This window comes from Trachemys scripta, chromosome 2, assembly GCF_013100865.1.
Source record: "Trachemys scripta elegans isolate TJP31775 chromosome 2, CAS_Tse_1.0, whole genome shotgun sequence".
Classification (NCBI taxonomy): domain Eukaryota; kingdom Metazoa; phylum Chordata; order Testudines; family Emydidae; genus Trachemys; species Trachemys scripta.
The window spans coordinates 194,259,104-194,276,648 of record NC_048299.1 but is presented as its reverse complement, the minus strand read 5'-3'; the positions used below and the strand labels follow the sequence as shown (position 1 = coordinate 194,276,648).

At 43.9% G+C, this 17,545-nt stretch overlaps 1 protein-coding gene across 3 annotated transcripts in view; it reads right to left on the bottom strand.

The window, feature by feature from the left end:
- Nucleotides 1-13,843, bottom strand: part of CEP76 (centrosomal protein 76) — a 42,075-nt gene extending 28,232 nt beyond the window's left edge. Inside the window, exons 1-5 of one of the 3 annotated variants that reach the window (XM_034762580.1) lie at nucleotides 13,681-13,843; nucleotides 4,677-4,832; nucleotides 4,217-4,298; nucleotides 3,729-3,953; nucleotides 1,116-1,301 (exon numbers count right to left, since the gene is read on the bottom strand). In XM_034762580.1, coding sequence (XP_034618471.1) covers nucleotides 1,116-1,301; nucleotides 3,729-3,953; nucleotides 4,217-4,298; nucleotides 4,677-4,832; nucleotides 13,681-13,743 — 712 coding nt within the window. In that variant the 5' untranslated portion in view covers nucleotides 13,744-13,843. The remainder of the gene's footprint in view (nucleotides 1-1,115; nucleotides 1,302-3,728; nucleotides 3,954-4,216; nucleotides 4,299-4,676; nucleotides 4,833-13,680) is intronic. The other 2 variants (XM_034762581.1, XM_034762582.1) reach the window with 2 other exon arrangements.
- Between the last annotated feature and the right edge of the window lie 3,702 nt (nucleotides 13,844-17,545).

Here is a 17,545-nt window from a genome sequence, read left to right as displayed (position 1 = left end):
TACAGATGTAGCAACTGTGACAGAAAATACTCTCAAGTGACCTACCCAAGAGTACAAAGTGAGTCTATTGCAGAGCTAGGACTGGAAGTCAAGATCTTCCTCCTCCTATCCTAAGTCCATGTCTGGTCCATTAAACTATAGTGCCTCAAGACTTAAAAGTTCCACCCCAATTTGGAAAAAATCATATATTAAAGCTACACTTAATGATAAACCTATACATTTAAAACTGAACTACTATCTTAGCAGCAACATGCTTTTGTCAATCACGGTAACCTGTAGAACTGAGAGCACAACACAGTGCTTTCTGTGGCTGGTTTTAAAACTGCTATTCAGACCTCTGAAGAGCAATGCAAATGTGGAGAATGTCAATTTCACGCCAATGATGCTCTGGAGGGCTATGAGCAGAAGAGGCAGACAGGGAAATATTCACTCATAAAAAGGGAGCAAACACAAAGGCTGACAGGTGGAGTCCAGAGACTTCTTTCCTCCTAAACCTCTTGACTGTTGCAAGGGGTGTAGATAAAGAGCTGAGTAACAATAACCCTTCACTTGTGCAGCAGCCAGGAAGCTCTAGAGCAGGTAAACAGAAAAAGCCTTCTCCCTTCCGTTTGCTGTGGTAGTTGAAATTTCAGGTTTGACATCGTTACTAGCTATAGGCTGACAAAATATGAAGCCCCTATCCAGGGTTCAAAGACAGCACCTTGGTAAAAATCCAGCAACCTCCCCTTTTACAGTAAGTGGATAGGAGCTTCTCTGCAGGCTGACCCTAGAACTTCCGGGTGGTGGTCAGCCTCATCTTTTGGATCTGTCTGGCTAGGTGGTCTTGTCTGGTTATTTATTTAAGCTCTGCAGAATACAAATGGAGGGGAAGTCCCACCTCACAATTTCTCCAATCATAGAAGCGAATTTGGAATATTATATTTTTTGTATCAGATGACAGGAAAGAAGATTAAAGGTATCCCATGTAATTTATTAGGAGATATTATTCTATGTTAGTTAGCCAAGCTATGATGAAACCAAATTACAATTTACCATATTGTAAATACTGGTTTCAGCCACAAGCAATTTTTATACAATTTTTAGTTTGCCATTATAGCTGAAATGTTTAATCTTACCTACACCTAGAAGTTCTACAGCAACATTTGTTACTCTGTTCTCTGCACCAAGGATTGATCGCCATTCCAAGAAATAAGATGCCACTAATGTGGTCTCACCAAATGTGTCAGTTTTGATCAGAACCATATGCACTGGATCACATATTGATAACATAGTGGTTGCATCCACCATTTTACTTCCATCACCTGCCATTATTAGACCAATACAAAATAACAAGCACATTACAGATAGATTACTTCAATCACAATACTGTAATTAGAAATTCTCCCTACTAGAATTGCTTTAACAGAACACACAATTATAGCATCTAAAACAGGGGTCTCAAACTCTAGTGACCATGAGAGCCACGAGGACTAGTACATTGGCCTGAGGGCCTCATTACTGACGCTTCCCCCCACCCCCCCCGCTGCCCTCGGCCCCGCCCCCACTCCATCCCTTCCATGAGGCCCCGCCCCTGCCCCGCCTCTTCCCACCCCTTCCCTGCCCCCATTCCAACCCCTTCCCCAAAATCCCCACCCCAACTCTGTCCCCTCCCTGCCCCCAGAGGGTGTAGGAGGGGTGTGGTGGGGGCTCAGGGCAGGGAGTTGGGGTGTGGGGTGCAGCAAGGGGTCAAGGTGCAGCAGGGGGCTCAGGGCAGGGGGTCGGGCTGCAGGAGGGGTGCGGCATGGGGCTCAGGGCAGTGGGTTGGGATGCAGGAAGGGTGAGGGGTGAAGCCAGGGGTCGGGATGCAGGGTATGGCAGGGGGCTCAGGGCAGGGGGTTGGGCTGCAGGAGGAGTTCGGGGGGCAGGATCTGGCCTGGCGCGTACCGGGGGAGGGCAAGCTCCCTGCCCTACCCCCGCAAGAGGCTGGAACATGGGGAAGGGGGGGCGGAGGGGCTGTGCGTTTCTGTTGCTTGAGGCCCCGCCTCCAGCAGCTCCCATTTGCCGGGAACGGGGATCCGCGGCCAATGGGAGCTGCTGGGGGCGCTCCCTAAAGTAACAGCCACACACAGCCCCTCCGCCCCCCGCTCCTCCACGTTCCAGCCTCTTCCCGGAGCGGCGCAGAGCAGGCAGGCAGGGAGCCTGCCCTGCTCCCAGTGCACGTCCAGCTGCCGCTCTGATAAACACTGGGGGAGGGAGGGGGGACTGTGAGGGGCTCGCGGGCCGCAGAAAATCACCCCGCGGGACGTGTGTTTGAGACCCCTGCTCTAAAACTTTTTTTTTTTTTTAATTACTGCGCAAGTTAAAAAGCAATCAGTTCTGGCCACTCATCTCCCCCAATCTCAAAAGAAGATACAGGAGAAATAGAAGGGGTTCAGAAACAAATTATGACAGAGACATGGAAAGACTTCCATATGAGAAAAGACTGAAAATATTAGGGTTGTTTAGTTTATAAAGGTGACAAATGGAAGGGGTCAAGATGCACGTACAGAGAATAATGACTGTTAGAGAAAGTAAACTTGGGCACTCTTGTTTGACCTTTCTAATAATACAAGAACAATGAGATATTCAGTTAAATGAAAAGGTAACAAATTTAAAACTGATAAAAGGAAATATTTGGGGGATTTTTTAAACCACGATGCATACTTAACCTGTGGAACTCATTGCCACAAGACATATTTGAAGAAAGCTCTTAATAAATTTTTTTAAAGATAGGTATTTAATGAGAATATCCTCAATTACATTAGCTGGGATACTTTAAATAATATAAGCCATCATACTTTAAATAATATAAGCCATCAAGCCAACTACTAACTGACAGCATTTAGAAAGAAACTTCCCCTGTGGTCAGGTTCTTCTATAATAATCTTGTATGGGCTTTCTAATACCTTCTTTTGAAGCAACTGGTAACATAGGTGAACCACTGATCTCATGTGGTACGACAACTCTTATGTTCCTATGTTTTCATTTATACCACTGTATGCATGAATGTGGATTCTTCATCTGCTGTTTTACTATCTGACTATTTTAACAAAAGAACCATATGTTATTTTGGTACAATAAAAAAATAATGATAGGGCCTTCTAATATTTTCAATAGGACAATGAAATATGTCTAGTCTGAGTGGCTACAAGGCTTCTAGGCATGAACGATGCAGTCAAAGCACAGCAATATTCCAGCATGACATACATCCTGTTTCATCTTGTTAATTCAATTAAAATATTTTGGAGGTTTACAACATGGTAATAATCTTGCCCATTAAACTCCTTTTTCAATATATTTTGACTGTTTTTCCCAAGTTAACAGATTCTCTCTGTATTCCTTTAGGAAAGGAATTGGTATTATTGTACCAAAGCCTACAGCCAACAATAGATGTGGCAGTAGCCACCATCTGTATTGACAGGCTAATATTATTAATTTAGCCACCTCTAATGTGATCTAATCCATCTACATGTTTTAATTCTGATATGATAAATACTCAAAAATTATTGCAATGGTCACGAACAATCCCTACATTTCCAACTAAATCATGATTCGGTGAATGTAGTTTTGAAAAAATAAAGCATCAGACAATGAACACTTTCACTTGTATTTGCTATATTATTGATCAAAATATCATCAAATAATTTGAAACAACTCCATAAGGTTAGCACAATACGTGACATTATTTTCAGACTTACGGTGTTCCTTACCTAGGCTATCCTTGTGCACTTCAAGTAAAAAACCATCATGAAAATCTGGTTCACAGGCACATGGGACGGGTTTAGAGCGGAAACGTTGGTTTCGAAAGTGCAAACACAGAGTGAAGGTAGAACAAATTTGACCAGGTAAAGGTTCAGGTTCTTGCAGATGTTCCAGAAAAGCTTTTCCACCCAAAACCTGAAGGTAAAGATACCTTCGTGTTGGGTCAATGTTAGCTGCAAAGTGTAGCAATAAATGTGAAGAAACTGCCAACAGGTCTTAAGAAATGTTTTTAAAACATCAGTAAACTAATAAAAAAAGGTCACAAGATATATGGAAAACCTCTTGCTTTCCGTACATTATGGTAATTATTTTAACTGAATTCCTAAAACACAATCAAAACTTCATTAAGTTCAAATAGTTAACCTTACATCTTGTAAGTAAAATTTCATATTTCTTATGGAACTATGATCCAGATATTATATTAACAAAAACATACTTTTTTGCAGTACTGGAGGTTGTCTGTTAACAAAATGTGTAGAAGGTTTTGGAGTTGAAGTCATCTCTCTGTCATTCATATCCTAGAATTATAGTTAAAATACATTTTTAAAGAGTCATGGAAGGAAATAACGCTCTTGAAACCCTGAGAATCCCTCACTCCCACCCCTACAACGCCTCAAACACCACCCTTCTCATGAGTGGCTAGGACGTTCTGTCTGACTGGATAGTTTAATACTGTACACATAACTTCAACTGATTTCAAGAAACAATAGTGTCATTCAATGATGTCAGAGTAAATGTTAAACTGATTTGCTAACAATTTGGTAGCAATTATTAAAGCTAGTATAAGTAACATTTGAGTGCATTGAGCTTTCACTCTCTAGTGAAAGAATTTCCACAATGCCAAAATGATGATATTTTCACTCTGATTCACATATTCTTTTTCAAAAGTTACTCACGGTTACAAATTTAAGTTCTTTCATAACATCATCAATGATTCCTCGTCGTCTTAGGGCTTTCATCAGATCTTCTGCGGATAACTGTTGATGCTCAGGCGCTAATTCTTCACGTATAGTCTCAGCAAGTACTTCTCGGATTCTGCCATGGACATCCATCTAAACAGAACACTTTATTACTCCTGGGAGAATTCTGCACTACTGCGCACGTGCACAATTAATGAGCCCCGCAGATTTTTGCATAGAAAAAAGCTTCTGCCAAAATGTTACTGCAGTCCACCTTTGCCCACCAGAGGGTATTGTGGTGTGAAAATAGTAGCAGCTCCCAGCTATGGGGAGACAGCATAGGGTTCGGGGGGGGGAGGGGTCAGGGGTCAGACAGGGGCTCATAAGGGCTAGGAGGACAGACTGGGGCAGGGGCTGAATGGGAGTGGAGCATAGGGCCTCAGGGGGAGCAGAGACACATGGAGATGGGAGAGGGGGTACAGGGAGATATAGGGACAGAGGGTGACTGGGTGAGGGCACAGAGAAACATGGTGATGGGGGAGGGCGTGCAGAGCTACACAGAGGCAAGGGAGTGGCTGGGTGGGGACACAGACACATGGGACCAGGGGGAGGGGGTACAGGGACACAGGGAGGCTGGGTAAGGACACAGACACATGGAGATGGAGGAGGGGGTGCAAAGCTACAACGGATGGGGAGTGGCTGGATGAGGGCACAGAGACACACGGGGACAGGGGCAGATGTGCCTAACTGAATGGGAGAGGCTACGGGTCATCCAGGGTCTGCATGGGAGAAGCTCCCCAACAATCCCTCCCCACCCCACCCCAAAAAAACCCTGTTCCATACCTTTTCCCACCCATACCCAACAACCCTCCAAGTTCACACCCAGGCTCCGCCCCAGCAATTTACTTCCCTCTCCCTCAGCTCCTCCGTTACCCTTGACTCTCCCAAGCCTTTGCATTTTTTCTGAGGAGTGCAGGAAATATGGTTCTGAATTGTAGTTTAAATGAATTATTACTCAGAGTTCTGTATTAATATGCCTAGTAAGGAATCTATTGGTCAAAAAACATTTCCTGAATCTTATGCGTTTTCTGTACTGTTACAGACATACTTGCTGACAGGCATTTTGAAACAAATGACCAAAAATAATTGAAACTGGTTTGATTCTGTTGTAATATTTTGACAAATAAAATATGCAGAACTTTAAAATATTGTGCACAGAATTTTTAATTTTTTTGGCACAGAATTCCACCAGGAGTAACTTTATATTACCTCCTGTACAATAATTTACCCAATCTCTGACAGGATCTAAAAACACTACTTTTTGACACTCCTACAATATTTAAACAAGCCATATCCCTCAATGAAAGTATAGTGCTCTTAGAACTATACGCTTCTGAACAGCATGGTAGTGGATTAAAATTAACAATCCTGCAACAAACAGCAGTCCAGATGAAACAGTAATACAGTACACAAAGTATTTCCCATTTTGAGTGTGGGGAGAATGGTCATCACCGATTTCCAAAAACAGGAGAAATCACAAAATACTCCCCTACATTACACTGGTAATTTTGCAGCTACCTTTAACCTTCACTTCCAAATTGTGTATATAATGATTTTCATTTGCTAATAACTTGCCAGCAGTCATTAAAACCAATAAAAACAACACTTGAGGGCACTGAGCTTCCTCTCTCTATTGAAAGCATTTCTACATTCCCAATAATAATGGAGGATTTCAGCTAACTCCATACTGACTGGGTACATCACAGGACGGGATGCAGATATACAATTTCTAGACACCATTAAGGACTGTTTCTTGGAGCAGCTAGTCTTGGAACCCATGAGGGGAAGAGGCAATTCTTGATTTAGTCCTAGGCAAGGCCGTCTCTAGGAGGGTGCGGGTCCTGGGACAAATCAGCCTCCCCGCTAGTCTCCTCTCCTCACCGTCCGTCCGTCTGCCGCTTGCCTCATCTCACACACACACCCTGCTACCCTTCTCCCCGCAATCCCACCGCTTGCCTCCCCGCCGTCCATTCGGTGCTCCCCGGTGCCCGCCCCCATTCGCCACTCTCCTTCTCGCCGTCCGCCTGCCTCCCCATTCACCTCCTCACCCAAATCATCTGCCTCATCTAAATATCAGGACAAATGGTGTCCAAATCCTACATCAGTTGGGATGCAGGGCAAAGGGCTAAATATCGGTACAGTCCCAATTTTATCAAGGCGTAGGACCCCCCCAAAGCACCGGGCCCAGGGCAGTCATCCCGATTCGCCCTACTCAAGGGACAGCTCTGATCCTAGGTGGATCACAGGATCTGGTCCAAGAGATGAATAAAAGCTGAACCACTCAGTAATAGTGACTGTAATGTAATTAAATTTAACATCCTGTTGGAGGGGGGGAAATCTGAAAGAAATCCACAAAAGTATAATTTAACTTAAAAACACGGAACAACAAAAATTAGAAAGCTAGTTAAATGGAAATTAAAAGGAACAGTCACAAAAGTGAAATGCCTGCAGGCTGCATGGGAACAATTTAAAAACACCATAACAGAAGCTCAAACAAAATGCATATATTTAAAAAAAAAAAACAGTAAGAGGACCAAAAAAAATGGCACCATGGCTAAACAGAATAAGAGAGGCAGTTAGAGACAGAAAGATATCCTTTAAAAATGTGAAGTCAAATCCTACCGAGGAAAATAGAAAGGAGCATAAACCCTGGCAAGTCAACTGTAAAAAGTATAATTAGACAGGCCAAAAAAGAAAAGCAACTAGCAAAGACCCAAAAACTAAAGCAAAAATATTTAAAGTACATCAGAAGCAGGAAGCCTGCCAAATCAGTGGGGAAAATGCATGATCAATGTGCTAAAGAGCAATCAAAGACAACAAGATTGTTGAAGAGAAGCTAAATTAATTATTTGCATCGGCCTTCGCTGCAAAGTATAGTGAGGGAGATTCCCAGACTGAGCCATTCTTTTTAGGTGACAAATCTGAAGGACTATCCCAGAATGAGGTGTAAACAAAGGTAATTGATCAATTTGTTCTAAAACTAACAGTAATAAGTCACCAGGATCACACGGTAGAGTTCTGAAGAAACTCAAATATGAAATTGCAGAACTACTAACAGTAGTATGTAAAACATTGTTTAAACCAGCCTCCGTACCAGGATAGCTAATGTAACACAGATTTTTTAAAAATGGTCCAGAGGTGATCCTGGCAATTACAGGCCAGTAAGCCTAACTGCAGGCAAACTTGTTGAAAAATATTGTAAAGAACAGAACTATCAGAGACAGAGATGAACACAGTATGTTGAGTACTCCTGGGGGAATTCTGCGCCAAAATATTAAAAATTCTGCACACCATATTTTAAAATTCTTCCCATTTTATTTATCAAAAATAATATAATGTAATCATGCCAGTTTCATTTATTTTGGTAATTTATTTAAACTACAATACAATGGATGGAGAATGGAAGTGGGGAGCACTGGAGGAAATCCCCAAACCCCTTAGTCTAATAGTAATGTAGCTAGGTTTGACCCTTTATTTCTAGTTACTGGTCAACAAATATATGCAGCCATATGCTCAGTGTTACCTCATAGGCAACTGAAGAGCAAGTGAGGGCTGGGGAATCAAACTCACAATTTATACTGGCTGTTGACCATTTCCAGAAAGGTAAGTACCAAACAGTTCATGGAGAACATTTTGATAGGAATTTTTTTCAGCCCAAAAATTTAGACTCGTTCTAATCCCTAAAGCACCATAAGCATTCATAAGGCCATACTGTCCTTTACATCACTCTGGCAATATAAAGGAGCCTTAAAACTTTTACACCTGTTTTATAATCCTGGGGAAATTCACAAAAGACAACGTGAACAATTCACTAAGCAGGCAAGCTGCTACATTCTGCTCTGCCCCATGCCTACCTCCTCAGAAACACCCCAAACCCTTGCCTCTCTATGCCAAGCGTGCTGCAATAGTGAGCAAGAGGGACACAGTGTCTCTCTCCGTCTGACACGCAGGATTGCCCATCCCTCCCATCCCCCATCCTAGTGGGGATTTATATCTCTACTGGCTGCTCCGGGTGCCTGAACCAACCTGCCTGCGCTGCTGTGGAGGGGCACATGACTGCTCTTGTGGGCTTCCCTTTGCTTCCCCATCGGAAGACTGTTTCTGCAGAGAAGCAAAGAAATCTGTGGGGGACATGAATTCTGTGCATGCGCAGTGATGCAGAATTCACCCAGAAGTAGTGGAGGAAGAGTCAACACAGCTTTTGTAAAGGGCAAACATGCCTCATCAATCTGTTCAAATTTTCTGAGGGTGTCAACAAGCATGCAGACAAGGGTGATCAGATTGCTATAATGTATTTGGACTTTCACAAAGCCTTTGACAAGGTTCCATATCTAAGGCTCGTATGAAAAGTAAGCAGTCATGGGATAAGAGGAAAGTTCTCATGGATCAGTAACTGGTTAAAAAATAAGCAGCAAAGGGTAGGAACAACTGGTCAGTTTTCACAATGGAGACAGGTAAATAAAGGGGTCCCCCAAGGATCTGTACTGAGACCTGTGCTGTTGAACATATTCATAAGTGACCTGGAAAAGGGGGTAAAAAGTGAGGTGGCAAAGTTTTCAGAAGATATAAAATTTCTCAAGATAGGCAAGTCCAAAGCTGACTGAAAAGAGTTACAAGGGAATCTCACAAAACTGAGTGACTGGGCAACAAAATGGCAGATGAAATTCAATGTTGATAAGTGCAAAGTAATCAACGGTGGAAAATATAATCCTAAATATACATAGAAAATGATGGGGTCTAAATTAGCTGTTATCACTCAAGAAAGAGACCTTGGCGGCATCCTGAATAGTTCTCTGCAAACATCTGCTCAGTGTGCAGCAGTAGTCAAAAAAGCTAATACAATATTAGGAACCATTAGGAAATGGAAAGATAAAAAGACAGAAAATATCATAGTGCCACTATATAAATCCATGGTACTCCCACACCTTGGATACTGCATGCAGTTCTGTCTCTCTTATTTCAAAAAAGACATACTAAACTGGAAAAGTTACAGAGAAGGGCAACACAAATGATTAAAGGTATGGAACAGCTTCTATATGAGGAGAGTTTAAAAAGACGGACTGTTCATATTAGAAAAGAGATGACTTAGAAGGGATATGATAGAGGTCTATAAAACCAGGAATGCTGTGGAGAAAGTGAATAGGGAAATGTAATTTACCCCTTCACATAACACAAGAACTAGAAAGTTAGTGAAATTACTAAGCAGTACATTTAAAACAAACATAAGGAAGTACTTCTTCACACAGTGCACAGTCAACCAGTGGAACTTGCTGCCAGGGGATGTTGAAAGGCAAAAGTATAACTGGGTTCAAAAAATAATTAGATAAGTTCATGGAGGATAGGTTCATCAATGGATATTAGCCAAGATGGTCAGGGATGCAACCCTGTGTTCTGGATCTCCCTAGAGTCTGATTGCCAGAAGCTGGGAATGGATCACTCAAAAATTGTCTATTCTGTTCATTCCCTCTGAAGCACCTGGAGTTGGCCATGTCAGAAGATAGGATACTGGGCTAGATGGACCACTGTTCTGACCTAGTATGCCCATTTTAAATATTCTTAAGATAAAACACTGATTCGAGTTTAACAACTCTCCTCTGTTCACCCTCTCCACCTTAAGTTAACATGCAGCTTCCTCTACATTTCTTTTAGATGATTGTTTCAAGATAGAAGTACTTATTCTGGACAAAAGCAGTATCTTCAGACTCATCTCTATTCCCCACCTTGACTCAGGCATCAACTACACTAGTATAGTCAAAGCTTTATTACCCCCTAGTGTGACAGCAGTTCTACCAGTAAAAAGATGCTAAATACTATTATAGTTATTCCCATTCAGGTAAGGAAATAACTATATTGGTTTAATACACCTTTACACTGGCATAACTGCATATACTGGTAAAGGCTTTATTGTATAAGTGTTTCAGTAAAAAAAGACAAAAAAACAAACCTCATCCCCTACCTAAAATAGCTTTACTGGTAAAACTCAAGTGTAAACCAGGCCTCAACTATTTGGCTTCCCTGTCCATTATCTTGACAGCATTCCAGACCTTGAACTCTCCTCCTCCCACATATCTACAGATCTGACCATTATGAAATCTTATTCATGCTTTTGTATCATTTTGTGTGTCAAACTCCAGAGTTCTGCCCACACAGTGTGTCTAGTATACCCTCGTCCCTACAAGGATGGTCTTGTGTTCAAGAGACTAGGCTGGGATTCATGAGATCTGGGTTCTGTTGCTGGTTCCATCACAGACTTCCTGTGTGACCATATGGAAGTTACTTAATCTCTGTATCTTAGTTCCTCAACTGTAAAGTTGGGATAAATATACTTCCCAATCTCTCAGGTACATTGTAAGGCTAAATTAATTAGTGTAAGTGAGGTACTCTGATTCTATGGTGCTAAGTACCATAGAAATGTCTATAAATAAGCTTCACATAGTTCTCGTTTGTTCCAACATCCAGTTTAAACTTAATCTTTAAAAGAAAAAACAAAGCCCTCCATGAATTTTCTCCAATTTACCTCAAAGACCTTGTCTTTTCCTACTCCCAATTCCTTTCACTTATCTACCGCTAGTCTATTCTGTTACACAATTTGGTAGCTGATGGTGCAAGAGTCTTCTCTTAAGGTCCTGCCTTTTGCAGCAACCTTCCTTTCTCTCTCCACCTTACCCACTCTGTCTCACTTCACATAACTGAAATCACAGCTTTTCTCTATGGCCTATGTACCTTGCCAGCTCTCCCAAAGACTGAGAAGAAAGAAAAAACAGACTAAAGGGTCTGAGCTTGGTATTTTTTGTGATATATAAAAAAAGACAGATGGAGCAAGCCCAGGAAAAGACTAATCAGAGCAGAGAGGAGAGGAGAAACAAGATGAAGGAATAATAAACAGATGTTGGAAGGGGCAATAATTAGGCAAGCAGATACTTGCCCTAACAAAAACGGGAGTAGAAAGAAAAACCTCACTTTTAAAACAAACCCTGAGGCAGAGGGAAGGATAACAAGGCAGGACACATATTGGGAGCCTGTTTATTTGAAATCACTCAGTGACCAGAGCCATTGCTTTTCTGACCAGGAGATCCCACAAGGAGGTTCAATCGCCAATTTGATTATATTCATTGTGTTTTTGCATTACAGGGCAAAGCGCACAAAGGTTGTCATCTGCTCCTCCGCACCTTCATCTTTTTCTGTCCCCTACACAGTAGGTTAAGTGGACAAGGGTCTTTCCTACACTAAGTCCAGGAAAGCAGCAGGAATGGACAGAATATATCCAGAATTCCTGAAAAACCTTGGTCTGAAGGTGGCTATTAGTCTTCTTCAGCAACGTCCACTTTTCCGGTATAATATCAAAAGAGTGGAAAGGGGGTCAAGATCATAGTCATTCTGAAGCCCAGAAAAGAGGCTACTGACCCAAAAAGCCACCAGCCCTTAGTAGTTGCTATAAACTGTTAGAGCAGCTCCTACTTCAAAGGTTACAGCAGATACTGCAACTGGTGCCCAAAGAGCAGGCCGGATTTAGAAATGGTCACAACTAGTGTGACCGGGTGCCGGACTTAACTGACTTCATAGAACCCAGTTATCAGCATTAATTAAAGGCAGCATTCATTGATCTGTCTTCTGCATAAGATACTGTATGGCGCAAACATTTTCTGTTGAAGTTACCATTAGCTTTCTCATGCCAATCAACCATCAAACTCATCACCAAGATGCTGAGTAACACAAGACTCACTGTACGTCTTGGTAAATCTACCAGCAAATCACAGAGATCTGTCTGCACTATTCAATTTCTACACAAGTGAGAAGCTGGTCACATCATCCCATAAATTCATCCATGCAAACAATATTGCACTATCAACACAAGCGTCTCTCTGAAGGCAGTAGAAAAGGTGATGAACAATGACCTCCAGACACTTGAAACATATTTCAAAACTTGGCGACTGAAACCCAATGCTCTGCCTTCCATATGGAAAAAAAAAAAAAAGTATCACTGAAAGTGGATTTTTATGATCTGCCTCTACCACATGAGTACAACCCAGGGTACCTTGGAGTTACCCTCAACTAGATGCCAAACTATCGTCAATACCTTGATAACACCTAAAAGAAGGGCTAACATCATCCAGAAGCTCACTGGCACATCTTGGGGATGATATGCATACATGCTTCGAACATCAGTACAAGCTCTGGTCTTGGCAACAGCAGAGTATTGTGTGCCAGTGTGTATGCAAGAGCTTCCACACCAATCTCGTTGACACTGAAATCAATGTCACACTCAGGATTGTTAGTGGTTCTCTCAAATCAATGCCAACCAATACTGGGAATCTCCATTTTGGAAGGCATCGTGTCAGTCAACATCATGTGAGATGCTGCTGTGGTCCAGGAGTACAACAAGATCCTGGCCACTCTGGCCCAATTCATACACCTAGACCTCAATTCACTCCCTCTCTCCCAACTGAAACCCAGGAAGCCTTTCCAGATCCACATGTCAAGGAAACAGGCCAGCAGAAAAGCTGCCAGCACTCGCTGGCTCGAGTCCTGGACTGCTTGCAATGTTCCAATCAAAGACCTGATTGAAGATACAATGAAAAAGTCCAGGCACTTCGCCTTCCCCCTATGCAGCGGGCAGCACTTAACCCCATTTGGGCAACGCACAGAAGGTGCGGATAACTCCTCCACAAACGGAAAAACCAAAGAACCACCAAATTGTGGCTGTGGTGAGGTACAAACCCACGGGACACACCGGCTCCCTTCGTGGTCGCAGGCTGGCTCGTGGGTGGGGGCACTTGCCTACCCCCGAACGGCGTGAGAATGCGGGTGAGACTCACACAGACAAGCTGGCAGTGGCACGAGCCCCCCATGAGCGCAGGGCAAAGCCCTGGCATCAGCCGACCCAGCACGCGCGCTTCCAACGGCGGAGGGGGCTAGTCGCCGGTCTCCCCCCGCCCCTCACCCTGGTCAACTGCTGCCGGATGATCTGCTTCAGCTCCGAGGCTTTCTCCGGGGGCAGCGCCATGGCGAGCCCCAAGCACGGCAGCGCTTACAGGACACGCGCCCTGCCCGGTGCCCAGCCCCGACCCGTCCTCGCTCATGCACCCCCTGCGGGGCTCCTCTCCCCCAGCCCCACCCACCAGGCTCAGCGGCCGCGCACTCCCCTCCCCCCGCAACCGCTTTTCGAACTGGCGCACAACTAGGGCGCGAGGGTGCCTCACTCAAACGCCTGATGGAAACCAGACTCTCCTCCACTGCCGATGTAGGAAACTGCTCCCTGCAGCAATGTGCTACCGGTAGCAGTTACTGATAGGTAGTGGATTGTAAAAAGCTGCTGTTGTAAAAAAACTGCTGCCTGATGTAGCAAATGCCTACAGATAGCCGTTTGTCCCCTGCACTCATGGCAGGACAAAGTATTCTCTAGACCATTCCTAACCCATGTAAGTCCAACCAGCTGTTAAATAAATGGAGATATTCTATCTCCTAGAACTGGAAGGGACTGAAGGTCAAGGAGTCTAGCCCCCTACCTTCACTAGCAGGACCAAGTACTGATTTTGCCCCAGATCCCTAAGAGACCCCCTCAAGGATTAAACTCACAACCCTGGGTTTAGCAGGCCAATGCTCAAACCACTGAGCTATCCCTCCCCCTCCACTGATGGAGAGTCCCTTCTCTAGGCAATTTATTCCAGTGCTTAACCACTCTGACAGGAAGTTTTTCCTAACGTCCAACCTAAATCTCCCTGGCTGCAATTTAAGCCCATTGCTTCTTGTCCTATCCTCAGAGGGTGAGGAGAACATTTTTCTCCCTCCTCCTTGTAACAACCTTTTATGTACTTGAAAACGGTTATCATGTTTCAGGCTTCCCTCATAGGTCATGTTTTCTAGACCTTTAATCATTTTTGTTGCTCGTCTCTGGACTTTCTCCAATTTGTCCACATCTTTCCTGAAACGTGGCACCCAGAACTGAACACAATACTCCAGTTGAGGCCTAATCAGCGCGGAGTAGAGCAGAAGAATTACTTCTCGTTTCTTGTTTACGACACTCCTGCTAATACATCCCAGAATGATGTTCTTACTTGAGCATAGGTAGGGGTTTTTGTAGGGAAAGAACAATGGTTCAAGGGGAACACTAGATATGTTTGTGGGCAAACTGATGCTCAAGGGAGTATACCAAAGTTGTTTTGTTCAGGCTAGACAATAGCAACTGATCATTCCTGGCTATGACTGTGTTCCTACGAGGAAGGTCACAATGCAATTAGTCAGCTTCAGTATTTTGGATACCAATAAAGGATTTATTACTAGAATTGATCTGATAACTACTGAGTGGGTGTGTGCAGGTGTGGGTTCATTAACATCTGGAGCAGAGATTCCCCCATCATGCAGACCTTTCCTGCTTTTCTGGTCCCAGGGTTCAGTGCAGTTCTTGCCTTGGAATCTCTGTTCTCCATTCTGTATGCTAATGGGGATGCCTCCCTATCTCATCCTTGATGCAAATGAGGCTAGGGGAGTTTCCTTAATCCCGTCATCCTTGTCCAGAGGGGTTTAGGTGTGTCTTCCACTGCCTTTTCATTGCTTTTTGTAAATCTGTCTTCTGATTGGTTTTGGTTCAAGCAGAGACTGGGGGGGGAGGTCTTTCATGAGTCAGAGAGGCTGGGTACTGAGCCCTGGTTCCTCAAGAACACAGAGCTGACAGGTAACACATGCACTATGTGCGGTGTATGCTGCTACTTGTATTCTGTACTGGTGAGGGCAACCCTCACTCCCCAGTGCTCCTCGTGGTCCCAGGGCTTCCCCTGGCTTTCACCAGCACAGACACTGCTCCCACCACCTTTGCTTGAAGATGTACCACCTTCTCTTCCTCCACACCATGGATCAAGCTTTAGAGACATAACTAAGCTTCCAGTTGGTAAAGTGTTCGTGATCTCTATAAAACATGACATAGGTTGATTATAATTGTTGCTACTGAGGATCTCAAACCCAGGCAAACCTTATTAGGGAGACAAAGAGTTCTATTGAAAAACTGACGTGGTGTTTTTGGTGAGGTGAATAGCTCTTTAGAGGTTCAGGCTTCTCCCACGAAAAAATGAGCCAGTGAAAGAAACAAACCTACCCTGCTATTTACATTAGGAGGATAATTGATGCTGAATACTGCAGCTGACAGAATGTGATATAAACAAGTATTGCACAGAAAAAATATTTCACTGCAGTTTTCCACAGAAACTGAGATGGGGGGGGGTAACTCATGTTTTTAAATCATCACACAAATTAATATTGGCTATACAAGCCTACTATGAAGCACTATATCTACGTCCTCCCTGGTTTCTTGTTGTAATTTTGCACAACTCTGTTAATAGAAATATTGGGAGCATAAGCTTTCGTGGGTAAGAACCTCACTTCTTCAGATGCAAGAAGTGAGGTTCTTACCCATGAAAGCTTATGCTCCCAATACGTCTGTTAGTCTTAAAGGTGCCACAGGACCCTCTGTTGCTTTTTACAGATTCAGACTAACACGGCTACCCCTCTGATACTTAACTCTGTTAATGAACTTCTCGAATGCAGTGCATTCATTTTTGGTGGCTTCTCATGTGTCAGATACTTCCAATCCTTTATGATATGCTCATGATTAGGCAGAAGGTGACTTCTTTCAGAAAACAAAATTCTATTCAATGAGGGAAAAAAATGGTCAGCTGTAGCAGTTGTGACTGGGAGTAAAAAGAGATGAATTCCAACTTCTTTCATCCCAGGAAACAAAGCACAAAAATTGGGTTGAACCATTAGTGATGATAAAGAAGAAGTTGACATCAAATCTACATTTGTTCATCCCCCCTCTTCCTTCCCTACCTCTGCACAGCAAGCAGGAGTCTCTGGGAGCAGCTCCAAGGCAGAGGGCAGGAGCAGCACATGGCAGTGGGGGGAGGGACAGCTGCAATTGCTAGCTTGCTGGGCGGCTGCAGCACAGGGAACTTAGAGGAGCGGGGAGCTGATGGAGAGGCTGCCGGTCCACCCTGGTTCCAAGCCCCCACCAGCTAGCTGCAACGGGCTGCTCTTCCTGCAAGGAGTAGACAAAGCAAGCGGCTGCCAAACGACATTAGAAGGGAGCATTACACAACTTTAAACGAGCATGTTCCCTAACTGATCAGCAACTAACAATGAAACAACGTTAATCGGGATGACTTTAAGTGAGGAGTTACTGTAACTAATTGACCACTGGAGGGGGTATTGGGAAATTCAGGGGAGTGTACAGACCCTTGGGGGCGGAGGGCATGTAAGGAAGACCGGGTTTCACTGAATTAAGTCTCCTGCTGCAGCACCTCAGTAGGTTACATCAAAGAGGAGCTGCAGTGACTAGGCATTCGGATGCCTGTGCCTTTAAGAACCCAGCCCTGAGAAGCCCCTGCTGAGAAGTGCTGTCTGTGAGAGGGGAAATAAAAAAGCCCCTTGGCTCCCCCGCTATTTTTTTTTTTTTTTGCCAAACACTAGGGTCTCAGCTCTCTGGGGTAACTGTTACCCTCTCTGCCCCTGTCTGTGCCAGGTGTTTGCCCTCTGTCACGCTCTGGCAATGCCTCACCCCTAGGCTTAACTTCGTCTCCTTCCCCCCATCTCTGATTTTGCCCTTAAGACCCCTATCCTAATCCTGCCCCCAGCTGCTTCCCTTGACAAGTCAATTGTTGCCCTCTGCTCAGACCATGGCCACCCCCTCTTCCGATTTCCCCCCGTTGCCCCTTTTTAACCCCTCTAAAAAGCAGTCAGCTGAACCTTACGCCTACTAAGGGCAGGGTGAAGGGCAGTGGCTTCAGCAGATGGTACTGAGCATGCTCAGTTTGTGT